The sequence below is a fragment of the Planococcus citri genome, chromosome 4, assembly GCF_950023065.1.
Source record: "Planococcus citri chromosome 4, ihPlaCitr1.1, whole genome shotgun sequence".
NCBI classification, from domain to species: domain Eukaryota; kingdom Metazoa; phylum Arthropoda; class Insecta; order Hemiptera; family Pseudococcidae; genus Planococcus; species Planococcus citri.
This window is the reverse complement of record NC_088680.1, coordinates 51,656,679-51,674,355: the sequence shown is the minus strand read 5'-3', so window position 1 is coordinate 51,674,355 and position 17,677 is coordinate 51,656,679. Positions and strand designations below refer to the sequence as shown.

Here is a 17,677-nt window from a genome sequence, read left to right as displayed (position 1 = left end):
CGCAGTTCTGGTAGCGGATCGTGTTTTAGTGGTTTTCGTTCGTCGGACGGTTGATCTACGTGTTCTCGATCGTGCAGTTGCTGAGCGACGACGTACTACCCTGCGTGTTACGGTCGGTTTACGGGTTCTCGACCTTCTAGTGGCCGAACGTCTTCGTACTGTCGACTTTCTAGTCGCCGATCGTCTTCGTACCGTCGTTCTGGCTCTCGATCTGCCCTTCGAACCGGCACGCGTTGCTCTTTTCAGCGTCCGACGTCTTCCTGACCTACTCCTTCTAGGAGCTGTTGCGTGATGGGCCATACTGGCAGATCTCATTTTACGAGTGCCGGAGCGTTTACGAGTAGTCTTGGCTCTGGATCTGCCCTTAGAGGTCATTCGCGTTGCTTTTTTCAGCGGTTGGCGTTTACCCGATCGGCTTCTCCTCGTAGTCGGACCGCAGTGCTCCAGCATACTCGCAGATCGCATCTTGGACGCCGAACGACGGGTTCTAGATGCACTTCTCGAGCGTCTCACCGTCGTCGGCATTCCGATTACCGTTCGGAGACCTGAGCGACGACGTCTGGTGGTGGCGCTTCTGCTTCGGCGGCTACGTGATCTGGCCATTTTGCGATATTTTTCTTTATCGCAGTCATCCATCTGCTGCCATTCTCGTGCTCCGACGAGGGACGTTTCGATGGCGCTCTTTCCGATGAGAGCAGCGCGCGTACGAACTTCGCGCAAATAGTTAAAGAACGGGTTGATGGTTATAATTCCTTTCGGTTTAGGAGGCATCTTGATCGTTTGCTTGTTTTCAACGTTATGACGATTCGTATGCGGTTCACGACCATGTCGACTGATTTTTCAATTTGCCTAGAAATCTCGTATTAGGTTGGCTATTTTTATATTTGCTTGGATTGAAGTTTGAAAATCTTTTGGTACGGGTACTTCGATGGCCTATTTTTTGAAAATATGGAATTGTATCGCCTTCGAGTCAGCAGATTTTCTCGGTTTGCAGAAGAAATTTTCGAGGTGTTGGATGAGTTGAGTTGCTGAGTGATAGGTTTTAGTTTCTATGCAGATGATTTTTTTGATGTTCAGCGAAACCCAAGCATGAAGGTACCACTACCATATTTTTCATCGAACTAGATGTCAAAAATAGTCATCAGCATCAGTTTGCCAAGCTGTGGACATTCGGAGACAAATAAAGAAATTTGCATTCAGCATTTTTTGCATAGGAAGAATGCTGACTCAGAAAGAAAATTTTGTACCGAATGAGTAATGCTCTTTTCACAACGTTCTCATGGTGAGAACGAATGATTTGTTCGAATTTGATCTGAAAAAACGAATCGTTCGCCCATCTGATTCATGAGAAAAGAGTAGTAATTAAAGAACGATAATGCTCTTGAATAATTTTCGATGGTGTTGTAGTATTGTGAAATTTGCAAGATTCTATTTTTCTACGACTGATAATCAAAAATATGACAACAGTTGATAAGGACGATCAATTATTCAAAGTGAAGTGTTGAATCATGTTATTTTAATTCCGTATTTCAATGTTCCAATTATATTTTAACGTAATTTCATTTTGATGCTCGTCATAAATTCGTTGATTTGTTCAAGGATAATTCTACATAATCATCACGTAAGTATCGAAAGCAGAAAATTCAAGGTGTTCCAACAACTATCTTGATAACGACGTAAAAAATTTCATTGTTCATGCCACACAGCTGATTAATTACGCATATTTGCTAAAAAAATTTCATACATTTTAATGATACATTTTTTAAAATTCAGATTAGCCCAGTTCGAAGATGGCAGATTCGAATGAAAATGTTCTAACCACATTGAAAATTCTCATCATTGGCGAAAGCAGCGTTGGAAAATCAAGGTGAGTGAGTTAGCAGTTTTCTTCGTTCGTATCCGGGATGTGCATAATTACAATTCGTGTCTGTTTTTTTTTCAGCCTACTGTTGAGATTTATTCACGATCGATTTGACGATGATTTGGGGTTAACAATTGGAGTCGATTTTAAAACCAAAACTGTTATGATAGATGGCCAAGCTGTGAAATTAGCCATATGGGTAAATTTTTTCTACATTTGTGCGTAGAAATGAATTCAACGAGGTATTTAATTATTTATTTTGTTCGTTTTCATTTTAGGATACAGCCGGACAAGAACGATTTAGAACCCTAACACCTAGTTATTACAGAGATGCTCAAGGAGCTGTGTTAGTTTACGATGTAACCGATCGCGCAAGTTTTATTAAATTAGAATCATGGCTCAATGAATTAGAAATGTACTCTACCAGAAGTGGTATTGTGAAAATGATCGTAGGAAATAAAATAGATAAAGTGGGTATCTTCATCGATGAGAAATATTCAAATAATGTTTATTACAATACTACGTTGTTCTATGTCGTGTTTAGGGAGAAAGAGCAGTTTCAAGAGACGAAGGTAAACAGTTTGCTAGAAGGCATAAGACGTTATTTATTGAAGCCAGTGCTAAAACAAAAGATGGTGTACAATTCGCTTTCGAAGATCTGGTACAAAAGGTTGGTATTAAAATTCGTTGCTATTTATTCAATGTTTCGAATCGATTTCCAATTGTGTATCTTTTTAATTTCAGATCATCGAAACGCCTAATCTTTGGGAAGCCAATAAAGCTGAGAGACAAACTCATACACTGAATGACACAAATGACTCATCGCAAGATCAGAAATGCTGTTCGTGGTTTTAATTTTTAAAAAAAGGAATAACGAAATACTTTGATTTTTTTCTACTTTTCTTAACTAAACCATTTTATTACGTGTCGCACATGTCGTTAACATTCTTTTTTTGTTTTTTATAATGATCGTAAAATGATATTTTATTCCTTTCTATCGCGCTTATAGTTTCGCATTCGTGAGATGTAAGAATAATCACATTTTCGAATTTTTAATTAACGTTGTTGTACGTTAAAATGTATTTTAGAAGAAATACTACGTTAATTGTTACGAGATAATACGAATTGATCGCAGCTTGTTACTATTTTCAGATAACATATCGAGCCTTATTTTATTCAAAGAAATATAGGCTTATCGAATCGTAGAATTTTTTTTCATGTTTCTAAGTGCCTTCACTTTTTATTTATCAATCTGGTGAACGAATTTTTTACCTACATGATTTTCTTTATTTTATATGTACTATTTATTTTCGTAAATTTATATCACATTGTGATGCGTTATTTTGTAAGCCAATTTGTAAATATTTTTTTGTTGTATTCGAGCTTTAATCGTTGTCGCAACCGCGAAGAAATGGTTGTTTACTGCGCGTATTTTCTATGAAGTATTTTAACTTTCAATAAATATTGATTCATCCGTCGTGTTTTTACGAGCTGTCGTCTTATACCTAACGTAATCACTTGATTAATTTAACCAATTTTTCTATCGCATCGATATCTTGATCAAGCTACTTGATAGAGATGTAAGAAAACCAGAGTTATCTACAGATGGCCGTTGAGCTACGATTTTAATTTAAGGCCTGTACCGAATGAAATGTTTCACTTTCACAGAAGAACTCGGTTAAATATTTATGAAAAAAGTATGGTTGAACTTTTAAATGAAGATATTACGTTGAAAATACTAGTAGTTGGTAGAAGCGGAGTTGGTAAATCTAGGTAAAGGTTTTACTTTTATATGCTGATTTTATTTACATTTTTGAAACGTTGTTCTATATTTCGTATAGTTTAGCTGCTCGTTATGTAGATAATGATTTTCAAGAAGGTAGTATTACAACGATTGGCATAGATTATAAAACCAAGTTTATTAACATCGATGGATATAATGTTAAATTACAGATCTGGGTAAGTAATGTCAAGTTTTAGATTTATAATGCGAAACGAATTTTAATTTCGAATGTGATCCTGTTGCAAGGATACTGGTGGAGCTGAAGCATTCAGAACGATTACGAGAAATTATTATAGAAGTACTCAAGGAGCTATTCTAGTCTACGATGTAACCAATCGAAAAAGTTTCGAAGATCTTGCTGTTTGGTTCGAAGAAATAGAGAATAATCGTACTGGTTATGTTGCTAAAATGATTGTTGGGAATAAAATTGATGTGGTGAGTATTTTATCTTGAATTGTGAACTAGAAACTACTCTTTTGAGTGTTTGTTTCCTTATAATGGGCCAGAATTTTGAACCCAGCTTTCCACAGATAGGTACAGGGTGACCCAGAAGAACCTTTCAAACTTGTTTTGTTCATTATTCAAAGAGAAAAACATCTACTGAAATGATTCAAAAACAGAAATAAAGTAGAAACATGCCAGTTACATACCTTATATTTGATTTAACTTTTTAAGTCATGTTTTAAAAATAATGCCATTGAGATGTTTTCCATCATTCTCCACACATTCCTCCAGACGTTTTCTAAAATTATTGAACACATTTGCCAACATTCCTTGATTTATAAGGCTGCATTCATGGATAATATTGTTCTGGAGGTCAGTTAGGGTCCGCGGTTTGTTGGAATAGACTTTGGATTTGAGATAACCCCATAAAAAGTAATCACAAGCGAATAAATCTGGCGAGCGTGGCGGCCAGGGAATTTTGGTATTGCGTGAGATTATTCGGTTGTGGAAATGTTTACGAAGCAATGTAATTGTTTCATTAGCTGAATGACACGCTGCGCCGTCTTGTAGGAACCAGGTGGCCGAATATTTTCGTTTTTGCTTTAGTTGGGGAATGAGAAACTCGGATAACATCGCGCGATATCGGTCTCCATTCACTGTTCCATTGAAAACATAAGGTCCCACTATGCCGTACTGAGCCACGCCCATCCACACCGTCAACTTGGCGGAGTGAAGGGGTTTCTCTTGTAGGATCATCGGGTTGTCATCAGACCAGTACCGCATGTTCTGCTTGTTTACATCTCCATTAATGTAAAAATGTGCTTCGTCTGTAACGAGTAAAGAATTCAAGGGAACCTCACCAGAATCAATCCTCTCTAGCATATCCGCAGCAAATGATTTTCTGGCGGCATAATCAGTTTCTTCCAACTTCTGCGTAATTAAAATTTTATATGGATGAAAATTAAGGTCTTTTGATAGAATTCGCTGCATAGAAGATCGTTGAATTCCCAAATGTGCGGCTCGTTTTCGATAAGATTGGGTGGGACTAATCTGTACAGAATGCCTTACTCGTTCGACTGTTTCTGCTGTTCGTACCGATCGCTTTCGCCCTTTTTGCTTTTTTTTTCCAGCTTGAGAGGTTTCTTCGAAGTTCTTGACCCATAATTTCACTGTAGGTCGTGTTGGTACAGCACTTTTTCCATGGAAATTAAATTGTTTCCGAAACGCGCGAATTGCTTTAACATAGGAGTCATTATTTTTGTAAAATGCTTTTACAATAAAAGCGCGCTGCGGAGACGACCACTTCTCCATGACGAAAAAAACACACTGCGACATAATTCGGCATCCGTTGGCTACCTGGAACTACATTCACCATTCCCCTAACCCCTTCTGAACACTAATAAGTGGTTACCAAAGTTTGAAAGGTTCTTCTGGGTCACCCTGTACAAACAAATCTATGGATATAAAACTAAAAATTTCATTGAGTAGGTATTCTGGGTACAACTCCAAAAAGTGTAGGAAAGGAATATATGTAGATACCCAAATTGAAATTTTGTAATAAAATTTGGGCCAAAATAATAATTTGAAAAAACTAATTTTTATATTGTCATCTTATCATCTGAAATGAACTATAATACTTTGATTAAGAATGTGATGAAAAGTATTCGAATTTTTTATCTTACCTACCTATGTTGTGTCATTTGTCATTTCATTCCAAAATGCTTCATCAGCAATATTCACTATTTTCATTCGTTTCATGATTTATTTTTTCCCTAGGGAGAAAAACAAATTTCAAGAGAAGAAGCTTATAAATTTGCTAAACGACATGATGCATTATTTATTGAAACCAGCGCCAAAACAAGTTACGGTGTAAGCTTTGCTTTTGAAGAATTAGTCCAAAAGGTGAGTGAACGTCCGCATTTTACTGAAAAAGTAATCTCAAGCAGTTTATTTACATTCCGAATTCGAGATCTATTTATAACCTGAGCTGTTGCTTATGAAATGCCCAATTTCGGAATTGAAAATAAAAATGATGATTTGAAGAAAAAAAAATATTCAATTTTTCAATTTTCATCTCTTCTAAAAATCTTATCGATTTCAACGAAGCAGCATCAACGTCATTTCCTATTTTTATTTTTTTAAATAATGTTGCAGATAATAATGAATCAAGATATAATGAAAACCCATCCAAATGTATCAAACCAGACAATAAAATTGGAAACGAGAACAGTCAAAAAATCGAAAATGAGAGCCGCATGTAAACCGTGTTAAATACGATTACAATTTAGAAATAATAAATAACTAACTCAGTACTTGTACCTTGTAATATTACGAAACAAATGTAATCACATAAAATGAAGTATCTTCGATGTACCTACTACCTAGATTTTCATATTACACGAATCATTACCATCGTCAATAGTATTCATACATATCACAGCTGTCAAGATAACGCTATTGATCTTCTCTAAAAATAGCAGGAGAAAGTTTACTTGATAACGACAAAACCTATATGAAAGTAAATGACCGTAAAGATTCTTCTCACGTACATGAAAGAAGTAACCTTTCAATCATCGTTATTCAACTGCCTATCAAAATACAAAACAACACAAACAATCATCTACCAAATATTTATTCAAACAGCGATACTAATTTTCTTCACCTAATACCTATTTTAATTTTTAAAAAAAATCAAATTTGAACATTTAAAAATTGGAGTATCCTAGTATTTGTAAAAGCTATTAATAAGCGAAAATTTCACATAAAAAAATAACTTAAAATACGATTTGCTAACGGGCAAAATAAAATATATAAATTTAAAATAATAAAACTGATATCATTATCGTGGTAATCAAAATCGCGACTCTCGAAAAAAAAAACATTACGAAGAGAAAATTTATCCTTAATGGTGAACTTTAAGGAACTGTGGAGTATTTTACAATTTGATCGATGTTCGACAGACGAATCAAATTCATTTCTTTGCATTAATAATATCGATGAATTCGGGTTTTAACGAAGCTCCTCCGACTAAAAATCCATCGATATCTTTTTCTTTCGCTAATTCTTTAGCATTACCGCCAGTCACAGAGCCACCGTAAATAATGCGGATTTCTTTCGCTACTTTTTCAGATATTTCTTTACTGATGTATTCACGTAGTTTAGCGTGTACTTCTTGAGCCTAAAATGAAAATAAATTAGTGAACGTTCGAATGTAAAGAAAAGAATTGTAACACAGAAACACTCTTATGTACTTGTTGAGGCGTAGCTGTTTTTCCGGTACCGATGGCCCATACAGGTTCATAGGCGATCACTACGTTTTTCCATTCGCCGATTTTAGAGGCTATTGCTTTAACTTGCTGGAATACAACGGCTTCAGTCTGGCCTGCTTCTCTTTCTTCGAGTTTTTCGCCTATGCAAGCTATCACTGATAAACCACTTTCTAAAGCGTGGGCAACTTTTTCAGCAGTCAACTGGAAATTTTCAAAGAGTATTATACAATTTTGAATTCAACATCTGAGAGCAGTACGAAGTAGGTAGGTAGGTATACGTACAGCATCATTTTCGCCAAAAACATTTCTTCTTTCAGAATGTCCAATTATTACCCAATCGAGACCAATATCTTTAATCATAGCCGGACTGATTTCACCTGATAAACAGAAAAAAGGCAATGAGATTTCAAAAGATATGCTACCAGTTCATCAATACTCAAGATTATAGATTTTCTTCGCGATAGAGCAAAAATTCCCCTATCGTTCCGCTTGGTTAGGTACCTTGGCTGATAATAACGCCGACGAAGGACTTTCCACTCGAGTAATTTAAATACTTAACATATGTTAAATATACCTGTAAAAGCTCCTTTCGGTACTTTGTAACAATTCTGAGCAGCTACTTGAATATTTTGAGGAATAATGGATTTCGTGTAATCTAAATAGATGGACGGAGGAGCCACTACAACTTCTGCAGATACAATATAATCAACGATTAGTGATATCATTAACATTATAGCATAATTTTAATTACTCGAGTTTATTAATTTCTTACCTACGGATTGATCGATATTACACTTTTTCAGACACTCTACCAATTCACTAATGAATTTTTTATCGCCGTTCATTTTCCAATTACCACCAACGAAGAATTTTCTATCCATTTTTACTGGTTGGATCACGAAAATACACCAAAGCAGAAGTAAATTTAACACTAAAAATTTCGCGAATTGATCGTGAAAATTAACTTTGGAATTTTGTAGGTCAATAAAATATTATCCGGTCAAATAATGCATTCAAGTATGATTCAAGTTCACAAGAAATTTCATAGCCGTTTGCTTATCAGCGATCAGGTGTTTTCGATGACGTCAGCTTCTCTGAGATTTGAATTTGAAATTTTGAAGTTTTTTGAGCTATTGTAGCTGTCGAATGTCGATGGAGATTTATTAAAATGTTTGTTTCAATTTTAATTCTCTCAAGAGTGTGCTACGCAGTACAAGTAGATATTAGATAATTATTCAATTTAAAACTTCACTTCGTAAAATTCTTATCAATGTTGTAAATTTTCGCCATAAAATAAAATAAACACTCTTTCGAAAGTCAAGGCCATTCATCGAATTTTTTCAATTTTTCTGCATCGTTTATTTTAATGATCTTACATCTTTTTAATTATTTTTATTATACCTAATTTTTTTATCTATCATCTCACCTTGTCAATACTAGAAAAATCTAAACAAATCTCGTAGTGTTGTGAGAAAAAATTCAATCGAAAAACTGTGTAATTTTTGGACGCAGCAAAAATGTTGTGCTTCGCTTGGTTCAACAATGTGAATTCAGCGTAAACATTTTCTGTCAAGTCTTATCATTTTTCTTCGCACCAAACCAAATTAACACCGGCGACTTCAGATAAAATATTGAAAATACTCGAAAATAAGACTCATTTTGTGCTTTTAAAAGTGCTGGATTATCAAACATAATACCCTCATTGTCGTCAAAAGGACTCTCGAAAAATTTGATCAAAAATTTGGATACAGTAAGTAAAATATTTCCATCGTTTCTAATCCACTCTATCTACAGAGAAGCTTTTTTTTATACTTTTAGCAAATTTCTTGTCAGAATTTTGAGTCACGATGAGCTCATTTCGATACCATTCCAGATCGTTATCAAGCCAATTGACCGGATTTCCCCAAAAAATGATCAACTACAGAATATTTTTGTATTACCTTTGAATTTTCGACTCCCTTTACTGCTCGATTTCCCATCGTTCGTCGCAAAAAGACACGCGAACGCGCACATACTGCTTCTTATTATGGAATTTTATTACACAACTTGATTACGTGAATTTTCAATAAAATTTGGCCACTGTTTAACCATGAATAAGATCAAATTTGCCATTACGCCGTCTCTAAATCTATTAAAATTTATCTTAATCGACATCTTTTTAGTAATTGAATATTTAATAACACGAATCTGATTTCAATTTCTTCACGTCATCCCGAGTGGATTAAAATTTAGATATTGTGCAACTCTGAAATACTATTCGTTCTTTTTACAGATAGCTGTGCTTCGGTATGGATTCCTCTCAAGTGATTGAAGAAACGCACATTAAAGAAGAAAGGAAATTCGTATTTAAAGATCGTTCGTTTAGTGTAAGTGTATTGATTAGAGATTAGAACACGTTCTTATCGTTGGAATCATTAAGCATTAATATCTTTATACGCGTCTGTTTAAAATAGCATTATAGGAATGTATCGAATAAAAAGAAAATTTGGAAATCGCTCAAGCAAATCATATCTCAAGAAAGAAATCTTCCTTGGGCGAAAGACGTGATTCATTGTAAGCGTCGATAAATAAATATTGCTGAGAACTGAGATGAATAACATAAATATTTTTTTAAAATCAACTTGCGAATTTGATTTACAGATAGTTCTATCGTTGCACCGCCACTTTTCAAACCAGCCAAAAAGTACTCCGATATTTCTGGATTACCTGTATGCTTAAATTTTTCGTATTTTTATTATTTTTTTTACCTTTGCCTATTGATTAACTTGAAATATTCTTCAGGCGAAGTACATGGATCCTCAAACGAAACTTTATTATTCGATGGTCGAAGAATTCAGCACTGTGAGAAGTCTACCAAGCGATATTATCACCGGTTACTTGACTTTACGTGGCGAGCACAACCCCATCGGATAAAAATAACAAAACTGTGGGTTTTTAGTTGGAAAATTTATTACGTGATGACAGCTTCACGGAATATCATGATTTTCTACAGCACCATGAATACCGGAAATTTCTTCGATCTCGTATACATCATCGTCCAAAGGAACTGCTCTTGCTGTGAACGAGTTCGTTTCCAATTCCAAGTCTCTTACGAAGTTGGTCTCTTCGCAGAATACAACATTGCTCCATATCTGAAGGGAGTAGAACAGAAGAAATTACACATTAACGAAAGATGTTTTATCGTAAGATGATTATTTTATTGTTTTACTATCTCCCATCTATACTTACCGCATTTAGAACCACCAATAACACGAAGTAATAGAACGGTTTTATCATTTTGATCGTATTGCAAATAAATCGAAAATGTTTTCAAATGACGCTATGTATTTTACATATATACCTATCTGGAGACTAAATTTTGAACGTCGTTGCGTGTAAATGGTGTATCGTTGATATTTATTTTGCATCGTAATTTTTTTATCTGGTAATGAAAACATGTCTCTATTCTTTTAATGTCAAATGACATGATTAATTAGAAATTTTATATTCGATTACATTGGTAATATTTTTAAAAAGTATTCAGCTGTAGATAGAGTACAAAAGGGTGTGACGAAAATTTTTTTGCCCTCGCAAATTCATAATCCGAATTTAAAAAAAAATGCTCCAAATTATTTTTGGTTATTCAAATTAACATAATGCTATTAATTTCAGCCTTCTTGAGGATTCTATTTTTTTTTTTTTTTTTTTTTTTTTCATTGGAGACAGATTTTTACTTTCTTTTTTCAGTTTTTTGAAGTTGGAAAATAAAATGAATGAAAAAAAGTTTCGTTGAAAAAAAAAGATTAATTTTTACTTGTTCGGTAACCCCCTCCCTCGTACGAAAATATTTTGAAATTACGTGTTGGAAATTATAATCCTTATAATTGAAAAATGTCCTCAATATTTGGCCCTCTGAATCATGATTCTCATCTCCTGTACCTCAAAAAATAGACTATTCGTTGAAATGTTCATTTTTTGCAATTTTAGACCGAACTTTTTGAAATTTGGAGACTTGTTGGACCCTCTCAAGGGACATTCGCGGTGGTTTTTGTTTCTATTTTTTTTGCACGTAAAAGTAATTGAGCCATATTAAAGATGTCACATGTTACCAATGTTATGAGATCTAGATCTTCGATATGGTCTAATTTTCGGATCTATTTTCATGGAGAACACCTTCAAAAATACCAAAATTATTTTTTCGTTGTCTTTGACACTTGAAACTGTTGAATATACTTTTTCAATAATATACATATCAGGCTGAGTAATGGCGAGTTCTTCATTTTATTTCATTAATTTGCTTGAAGGATCGCGTGAGATTTCGGTAGGCGTCTGCTATATAGAATTACGACGAATATTTCGTTCAAACTCTCAAAAATTGTTGTTAAAAAATTATAATCAATTTTTGGTGATGTTCTTAGAGGAATAATTTCGTTATTCCACTCCATTTATTTTTGTTCGATAGATGGATCGTTTTAAATGATATCAAAAAAGAGTGCATGGAATTTTCGAGCACCCTGTACCTTAGTTAACAATAGAACCTCTCGAGGTGCCCGGTTCCGATTTGAACGGGACTGTCATTTCGAAAAGATCGGTGTCTGGAACCTCCAATACGTAAATTTGAAGTACCCGAAATGGTTTTTTGATTTTTGGCGAATTTTTGAGAATTCAAACTTTACTATTTAATATGCTTTTTCAAAAAAATATGTATTTATTCATTGAAAATTGCGGAAATTAGTCCTGAAACCAATATCAACTTCTTCGATGTGAATTTCATTATTTTTGGTCATTCTAAAGCCCTTGGCATAATTTTCAATTTTTCTATAATTTTTAAATATTAATAAATTCTTTAAACAGATCAAAAATGAGCCACAATTCGATTTTAGCTTGCAGAATTAATTTTCATGCCTTTAAAATTCTACATGAATGGAAAGTCGCGTTGGAAATTCGGATTCGAGGGGTAGTTTCAGACATTGTGCAGCGACAGCCATTCGTGTAAATTTCAGCAAAAATTTGGGTTTTTTCTTTTCCAAATATGGCGGTCAGAAAAACACACTCGAGGTTTCCATATGGAAATTGGACCAAATGTGGATAAACTCGATAGTTCGAGAGCCGCAACTCGACTTTAGCTGCCAAAATTAATTTCAAATTCCTGCTGGAGGGATTGATGGTGGGGGGGGGGGGGTCTGAATGTTTTTCTCTAGGTGTAAGTGGTCAAAAAAGAAAATTGTGCCAAATGCGGTGTTTGAATTCTGAAAATTTGACATTAGTACCCAGCTTTATCTTTTCTTTTCATGTACATAATTACTTATATTGTACAAATAAAATGTCAAGAAGTAGAATTACGTATTGTAAAGTAAAAATCCCTATTTAAACTTTTTAATTTGATACATTTTCATTGCTTTTTCTTTTATGAACTCAATCGCTGAAAAATATCAATGTAGGTATGGTAAAAATAATAAAATAAAAAGTTATGGCATGAAGAAAAAATATTTATTTGCACTACAATATCCGTCACAACATTATACATAAATAGTTAAATACTATACAATAATAGGAATTGCTATAAATTAGATGTAGGTAACTTGATATGAAAAATACATACAATTTCTAGTTTAAAAAATTCGCGATGAAAATTTTGAATCTTCTAATTTTATTTTGAAACGAAAGGAAATAAATAGAAATAGAGCTTACAAAAATAATTATAAGTACCCACTTGAAATTAAACATCGCGAAAACTCGTGAAGTATCTCACTTCCTTGACAAGAAGCAAGTATTCAAAAAGTATGAGTCTTAGACAGACAAAGAAGCACTTCCTCCAGCACCGCCTCCTCCACCTATTCCTCCACCAACATTAGCTTGGGCACCGAGGACATTTGCTCCGAGACTACTTTGAAGACCGCCATTACCACTTATTTGTCCTCCCATACCGATGCCATGATCACCTCCAAGATTAGCATTTGCAGCAAGTCCATTTGTTCCTATTCCAGCTCCTGCTCCACCAATTGGTGTATTCAGTCCAGCGTTCAAAGAGTTATTGTTGAAACCAGCTCCAGCATTCAGATCGCCTACAGGTGTGGTAACTCCTCCTTTTACACCATTGCTATCTACACCAAGATTACCACCAAGATTACCGGCTGGTGTTTGAATACCTCCACCAGCTGAGGTTAATCCTACATTACCACCAGCTCCAAAACCACCTGGTCCTGATACATTTGCACCCAAACCATTGCCGTTCAATCCTATCCCAGCATTTAGTCCATTATTCATGTTGCCAGAACCAGGAGGAGGTGGTGTTGTACCTGCTACTCCTCCATTATTCATGTAGCCAGTTCCAGGAGGAGGAGGAGGAGGTGGCATTGTTCCTGTACCAGTCGGCTGAGGAGTAGGTTGCGTTTGAGTGCCTCCTCCAGCTCCTGTTGTGTTGGTATTATTTTTGTCTTTATCACAGTCATCGCCTGAAGTATTGACTGATGTGCTAGTGTTGATTTCGGTATCACCACCTGATGCATTATCATCGTTCAACTTTATTGACGTTTCGATTACTATTGCCTGTTGCTCTCCAGAATCATTATTGTTGGGTTGATTGGAACCAGATTGGCCATTTCCCGAAGGATTGGATATTGGAATGATAGCAATTGGAATAGGTGATTGGCTGAATGGAAGTGTGGATGGATTTTGTCCATTTTGAGTTGGAGGTGGTGTTCCTCCTGGAGTAGTGGTACTCTGAGGGGTCATAGAGTTTGGTGTTGGATTCTGAGTTGGTGAATTGTTGGTACTTTGAGGTCCCAGCGGGCTTGGTGATTGTGTGGAACCAGGTAATGGAGTTGTATTTGAATTTGGTGTGGGAGTAGGACCAGATCTTGGAATTCCTGCTTGTTGAGTTGTGGGCTGTCCATTAGTGTTGGGTGGGGGGCTGGAATCAAATGGCCAAGGGAACATTAATGGATGTAGGAAGTAACTTGGACTAATATTTGAATAACCAGGAGGAGGTGGTATTGATCCTTGAGGATTAGGCATGTTCCCTTGAGGTTGCATGGATGTTGGAGTTCCATTTCCATAGTTATTTGGTGGTGGCTGTTGTGGGCCTGGCTGACTTTGAGGTGTTATTCCTCCGGGTTGTGTTCCAGGTGGTGGTGTGGTAGTAGGTCCTGTACCAGATCCATTAAGGAATGGGATTGGAATTATCATGGGAACATTTTGAGGTTGAGTGGGACCACCAGAATTAGTGGACGTTGGCATGGTATTTCCATTATTTGGTAAATTAGGGATGAATGGCTGTTGCTGGCCAGGTGGACTTTGAGGTGTAACTCCAGGGTATCCTGGTCCTCCGGGTTGTGTTCCAGGTGGTGGTGTGGTAGTAGGTCCTGTACCAGATCCATTAAAGAATGGGATTGGAATTATCATGGGACCACCAGAATTGGTGGGTGTTGGCATGGTATTTCCATTATTACTTGGTGAATTAGGGGGGCATGGCTGTTGTTGGCCTGGTTGACTTTGAGGTGTAACTCCAGGGTATCCTGGTCCTCCAGGTTGTGTTCCAGGTGGTGGTGTGGTAGTAGGTCCTGTACCAGATCCATTAAAGAATGGGATTGGAATTATCATGGGACTATTTTGAGGTTGAGTGGGACCACCAGAATTAGTGGACGTTGGCATGGTATTTCCATTATTTGGTAAATTAGGGGTGAATGGCTGTTGCTGGCCTGGTAGACTTTGAGGTGTCACTCCACCATATCCTGGTCCTCCAGGTGGCGATCCAGGCTGTGATGTAGGAGTAGGTCCTGAATTATTTGGGGTTGTGTTAGGTCCGCCAAGGAATGGAATTGGAATAATCATAGGCCCACCAAAGGGATTTGTTGAAGATGGAGTGTTTTGAGGTGGCGATTGATCATCACATCCTGGGTTTGGACCATTTGGATATGTTGTAGAACCTGGTACAGGATTTGGTCCTTGGTTAGTCATTGGTGTGCTATTTGGTCCCATAGCAGTTGGAGAATTCGGATAACCAGGGAGTGAGTTTGGAAGTCCTCCTGCAGATTGTTGGGAAGGATTTGATGATGGATTATACATCAAAGGAATAGAAAAAGGCAGATATGAACCTGGCCCTTGGGATGTCGGTGTACCATTTGGATTTTGTCCTGTAGCAGTTGGTGTATATCCAGGAGGTGAGCTTGGAGGACCTCCTGTTGATTGTTGTGATGGATTAGGGGATGAGCCAAACATCGAAGGCATAGAGAAAGGCATGTATGAACCTAGCCCTTGGTTAGGTGGTTGTGATGTATTAGACCCTGGAGTGGATGTTGGTGTGCCAGTTTGACCTGGAGGTGGACTTGATAAACTATTAGGAACATATTGACTATTGTTGGGAGGTTGATTTTGTGGTCCTGTAGATGGTGGTGGAGGAGTAGTTCCCATTGTAGATTGAGGTGAAGTGAGAGACTGTGTAGGAGATTGGCCTCCTGGTGGTCCTTGCGGAGTACCAAATCCATTCATTGGTAATGCGATGATGAAAGGTTGATTAGATGGAGATCCTGTACTCTGAGGCATACCTGGCCCTTTCTGTGGTCCTAAACCAGTAATAGGAGGTGAAGGAGGAGGTGATCCAGTACTCTGAGGTGTGCTGTTACCACCTCCTGGACCCTGTGTTGTTGGTCCTCCTGATGGACCTGAGTTTGGACCATATCCGGGAGTTTGTCCACCACCCTGTCCTCCTGGCGGACCTGGTGGACTTGGTGGTTTATTGTGATCCGGGCAAGAATCATTATCATGGTCTGAGATATTAGTCTCTGTATTTACGTTTATGCTGTTGCCATTCGAATCGATTTTAGCGTTATTGCTCACTTGAACATCTTCCTGACCATCAAGATTGGCATTTACAGTAGACGAATAACTGAATGGTTCGGGACCATTGACCATTACATCCCCATTAGATGCTTGCTCAGTGAGAGCATTCTTAACTTGAATGTCATCACGCGCTTCAATCTGGAATGGTGCAAATTCTGTCGATGGGAAACACGATAAGATCTGAAAACGAATAAAAATAGTGGTGGATTAATAGGTAGGTAATAGGTATACAATCGATACTGATGGATTTAATGGGAACTTTGTGGTTTTGAATACTTCCAATTTTTAGAATTTTTTTTCATGTTGGGTTTTTTTTGGCGATTATGGAATTTTCTTGATTTTTGAATATACTTAGATAAGTATACAATTTTGGGAATGAGTTAGAAATGAAAATCGTAGGTTGGAAAAATTTACCTGCAGGATACCGAGCAGCAAACCAGTCTGTAACACGCGATTCATCGTGTGGTTCGAAAAAAACTACTAATCCAAATTGATTTCCCTTACCCTAAATATTTTGGTTTATATATTATTTCATTTTGCATGTTTGATTGCAATTTTACAACACCATTTGAAAATTTTTCAAATTCGAGTATGAACTGTATTTTCGAAGTGAAAAATGTAATTAATTTCAAATAACAAAGAAAATGTGACGTATTGATCTTCAATAGAAATTATGGTTATGCATCAATATCGCGCGTATCTATTTAATCAATCATGTCATGAGTAATGGCATCACTCGACGTTCAGTAGGTAGGTAGGTACCCAATTGCAGTTATTTTCACGCATGTAAGAATTTGAAGATAGATTAATAATTACGAACTTGCATGTTTCATATTTTAAGCATCTGGTGTTCAAAAATTTTGGGGGTATGGATGAAGTCGTCTTGTCAAATGTGTGTCTCAAATGATTTTGGTTGATTATTGTGTAAGTGAGTTCGAAATTGATACTCAAACATCTACTTATTCGTATATTAGAGAGATTTGATATACTGAGATGACGAAGATGTTTTTTTGCGTCGATTTTTCTCATGAGTGAAGTTTAGTGGATTAATAAAATATGTTTCTGCTTACTGTCTTTATTTTGAACTCTTTCAATACCTATTTACTTCAAACTCCGATAGTTGATGCAGTTTCAGCTGTTGAATTTTGTGTGATCCAAACACTGGTTATGTAGTCTTTATTCTGCTAATGAAATGTAAAATTATGTTGCGGTTGTATGAAGGCAATCGCAATAAACAATTTTTTTATTCATTGCAATGCTTGACCTAAATTTCAACAAGTATACCTACCTACTTCCGTTATCAAAATTTTTGGGAATATGAGTTTATTCGAATTTCATTGTCCCTTCAAACAGTAAGTCAAGCAAAAAGTCATGCAGCGAAATTTTGTTCGTTTTTTGATGCGGCACTCAAAATGAAATTGGCTATTTTTTGTGTTTTTTTTTCAGAATAAAGATAGATCTAGAGGTACCTTTTACCTTTAGTAAACTCATCGTATTTTA

At 36.2% G+C, this 17,677-nt stretch overlaps 5 protein-coding genes across 6 annotated transcripts; 3 read left to right on the top strand and 2 right to left on the bottom strand.

The window, feature by feature from the left end:
- The first annotated feature begins 1,467 nt into the window (after positions 1-1,467).
- LOC135846098 (ras-related protein Rab-18-B-like) lies at positions 1,468-3,338 on the top strand. Its single transcript, XM_065365107.1, has 6 exons — positions 1,468-1,621; positions 1,774-1,867; positions 1,943-2,060; positions 2,140-2,331; positions 2,406-2,531; positions 2,606-3,338. Exons 2-6 carry the CDS (start codon positions 1,791-1,793, stop codon positions 2,714-2,716), a joined length of 624 nt encoding a protein of 207 aa, XP_065221179.1. The 5' UTR covers positions 1,468-1,621; positions 1,774-1,790; the 3' UTR covers positions 2,717-3,338.
- Positions 3,339-3,360: 22 nt separating this feature from the next.
- LOC135846097 (ras-related protein Rab-18-like) lies at positions 3,361-7,558 on the top strand. Its single transcript, XM_065365106.1, has 5 exons — positions 3,361-3,634; positions 3,703-3,820; positions 3,891-4,079; positions 5,865-5,990; positions 6,243-7,558. Exons 1-5 carry the CDS (start codon positions 3,513-3,515, stop codon positions 6,357-6,359), a joined length of 672 nt encoding a protein of 223 aa, XP_065221178.1. The 5' UTR covers positions 3,361-3,512; the 3' UTR covers positions 6,360-7,558.
- On the bottom strand, positions 6,705-9,451 carry Tpi (triose phosphate isomerase). Its single transcript, XM_065365103.1, has 6 exons — positions 9,298-9,451; positions 8,130-8,288; positions 7,932-8,045; positions 7,640-7,734; positions 7,340-7,558; positions 6,705-7,266 (listed from the first exon to the last, which is right to left on the bottom strand). Exons 1-6 carry the CDS (start codon positions 9,368-9,370, stop codon positions 7,060-7,062), a joined length of 867 nt encoding a protein of 288 aa, XP_065221175.1. The 5' UTR covers positions 9,371-9,451; the 3' UTR covers positions 6,705-7,059.
- LOC135846099 (INO80 complex subunit C) lies at positions 8,516-11,601 on the top strand. Of its 2 annotated transcripts, XM_065365109.1 has the most exons (6): positions 8,516-9,107; positions 9,630-9,723; positions 9,811-9,910; positions 9,998-10,065; positions 10,139-10,283; positions 10,350-11,601. In XM_065365109.1, exons 2-5 carry the CDS (start codon positions 9,646-9,648, stop codon positions 10,268-10,270), a joined length of 378 nt encoding a protein of 125 aa, XP_065221181.1. In that variant the 5' UTR covers positions 8,516-9,107; positions 9,630-9,645; the 3' UTR covers positions 10,271-10,283; positions 10,350-11,601. The 2 variants fall into 2 exon arrangements, with proteins under 2 accessions (XP_065221181.1, XP_065221180.1); XM_065365108.1 differs by having other exon boundaries at positions 10,139-11,601.
- A 1,202-nt stretch (positions 11,602-12,803) lies between these two features.
- On the bottom strand, positions 12,804-16,688 carry LOC135846090 (mucin-2-like). The gene is made up of 2 exons (XM_065365093.1): positions 16,592-16,688; positions 12,804-16,357 (listed from the first exon to the last, which is right to left on the bottom strand). The coding sequence occupies exons 1-2, from the start codon at positions 16,634-16,636 to the stop codon at positions 13,127-13,129; spliced, it is 3,276 nt and encodes a 1,091-aa protein (XP_065221165.1). The 5' UTR covers positions 16,637-16,688; the 3' UTR covers positions 12,804-13,126.
- Positions 16,689-17,677: the final 989 nt, after the last annotated feature.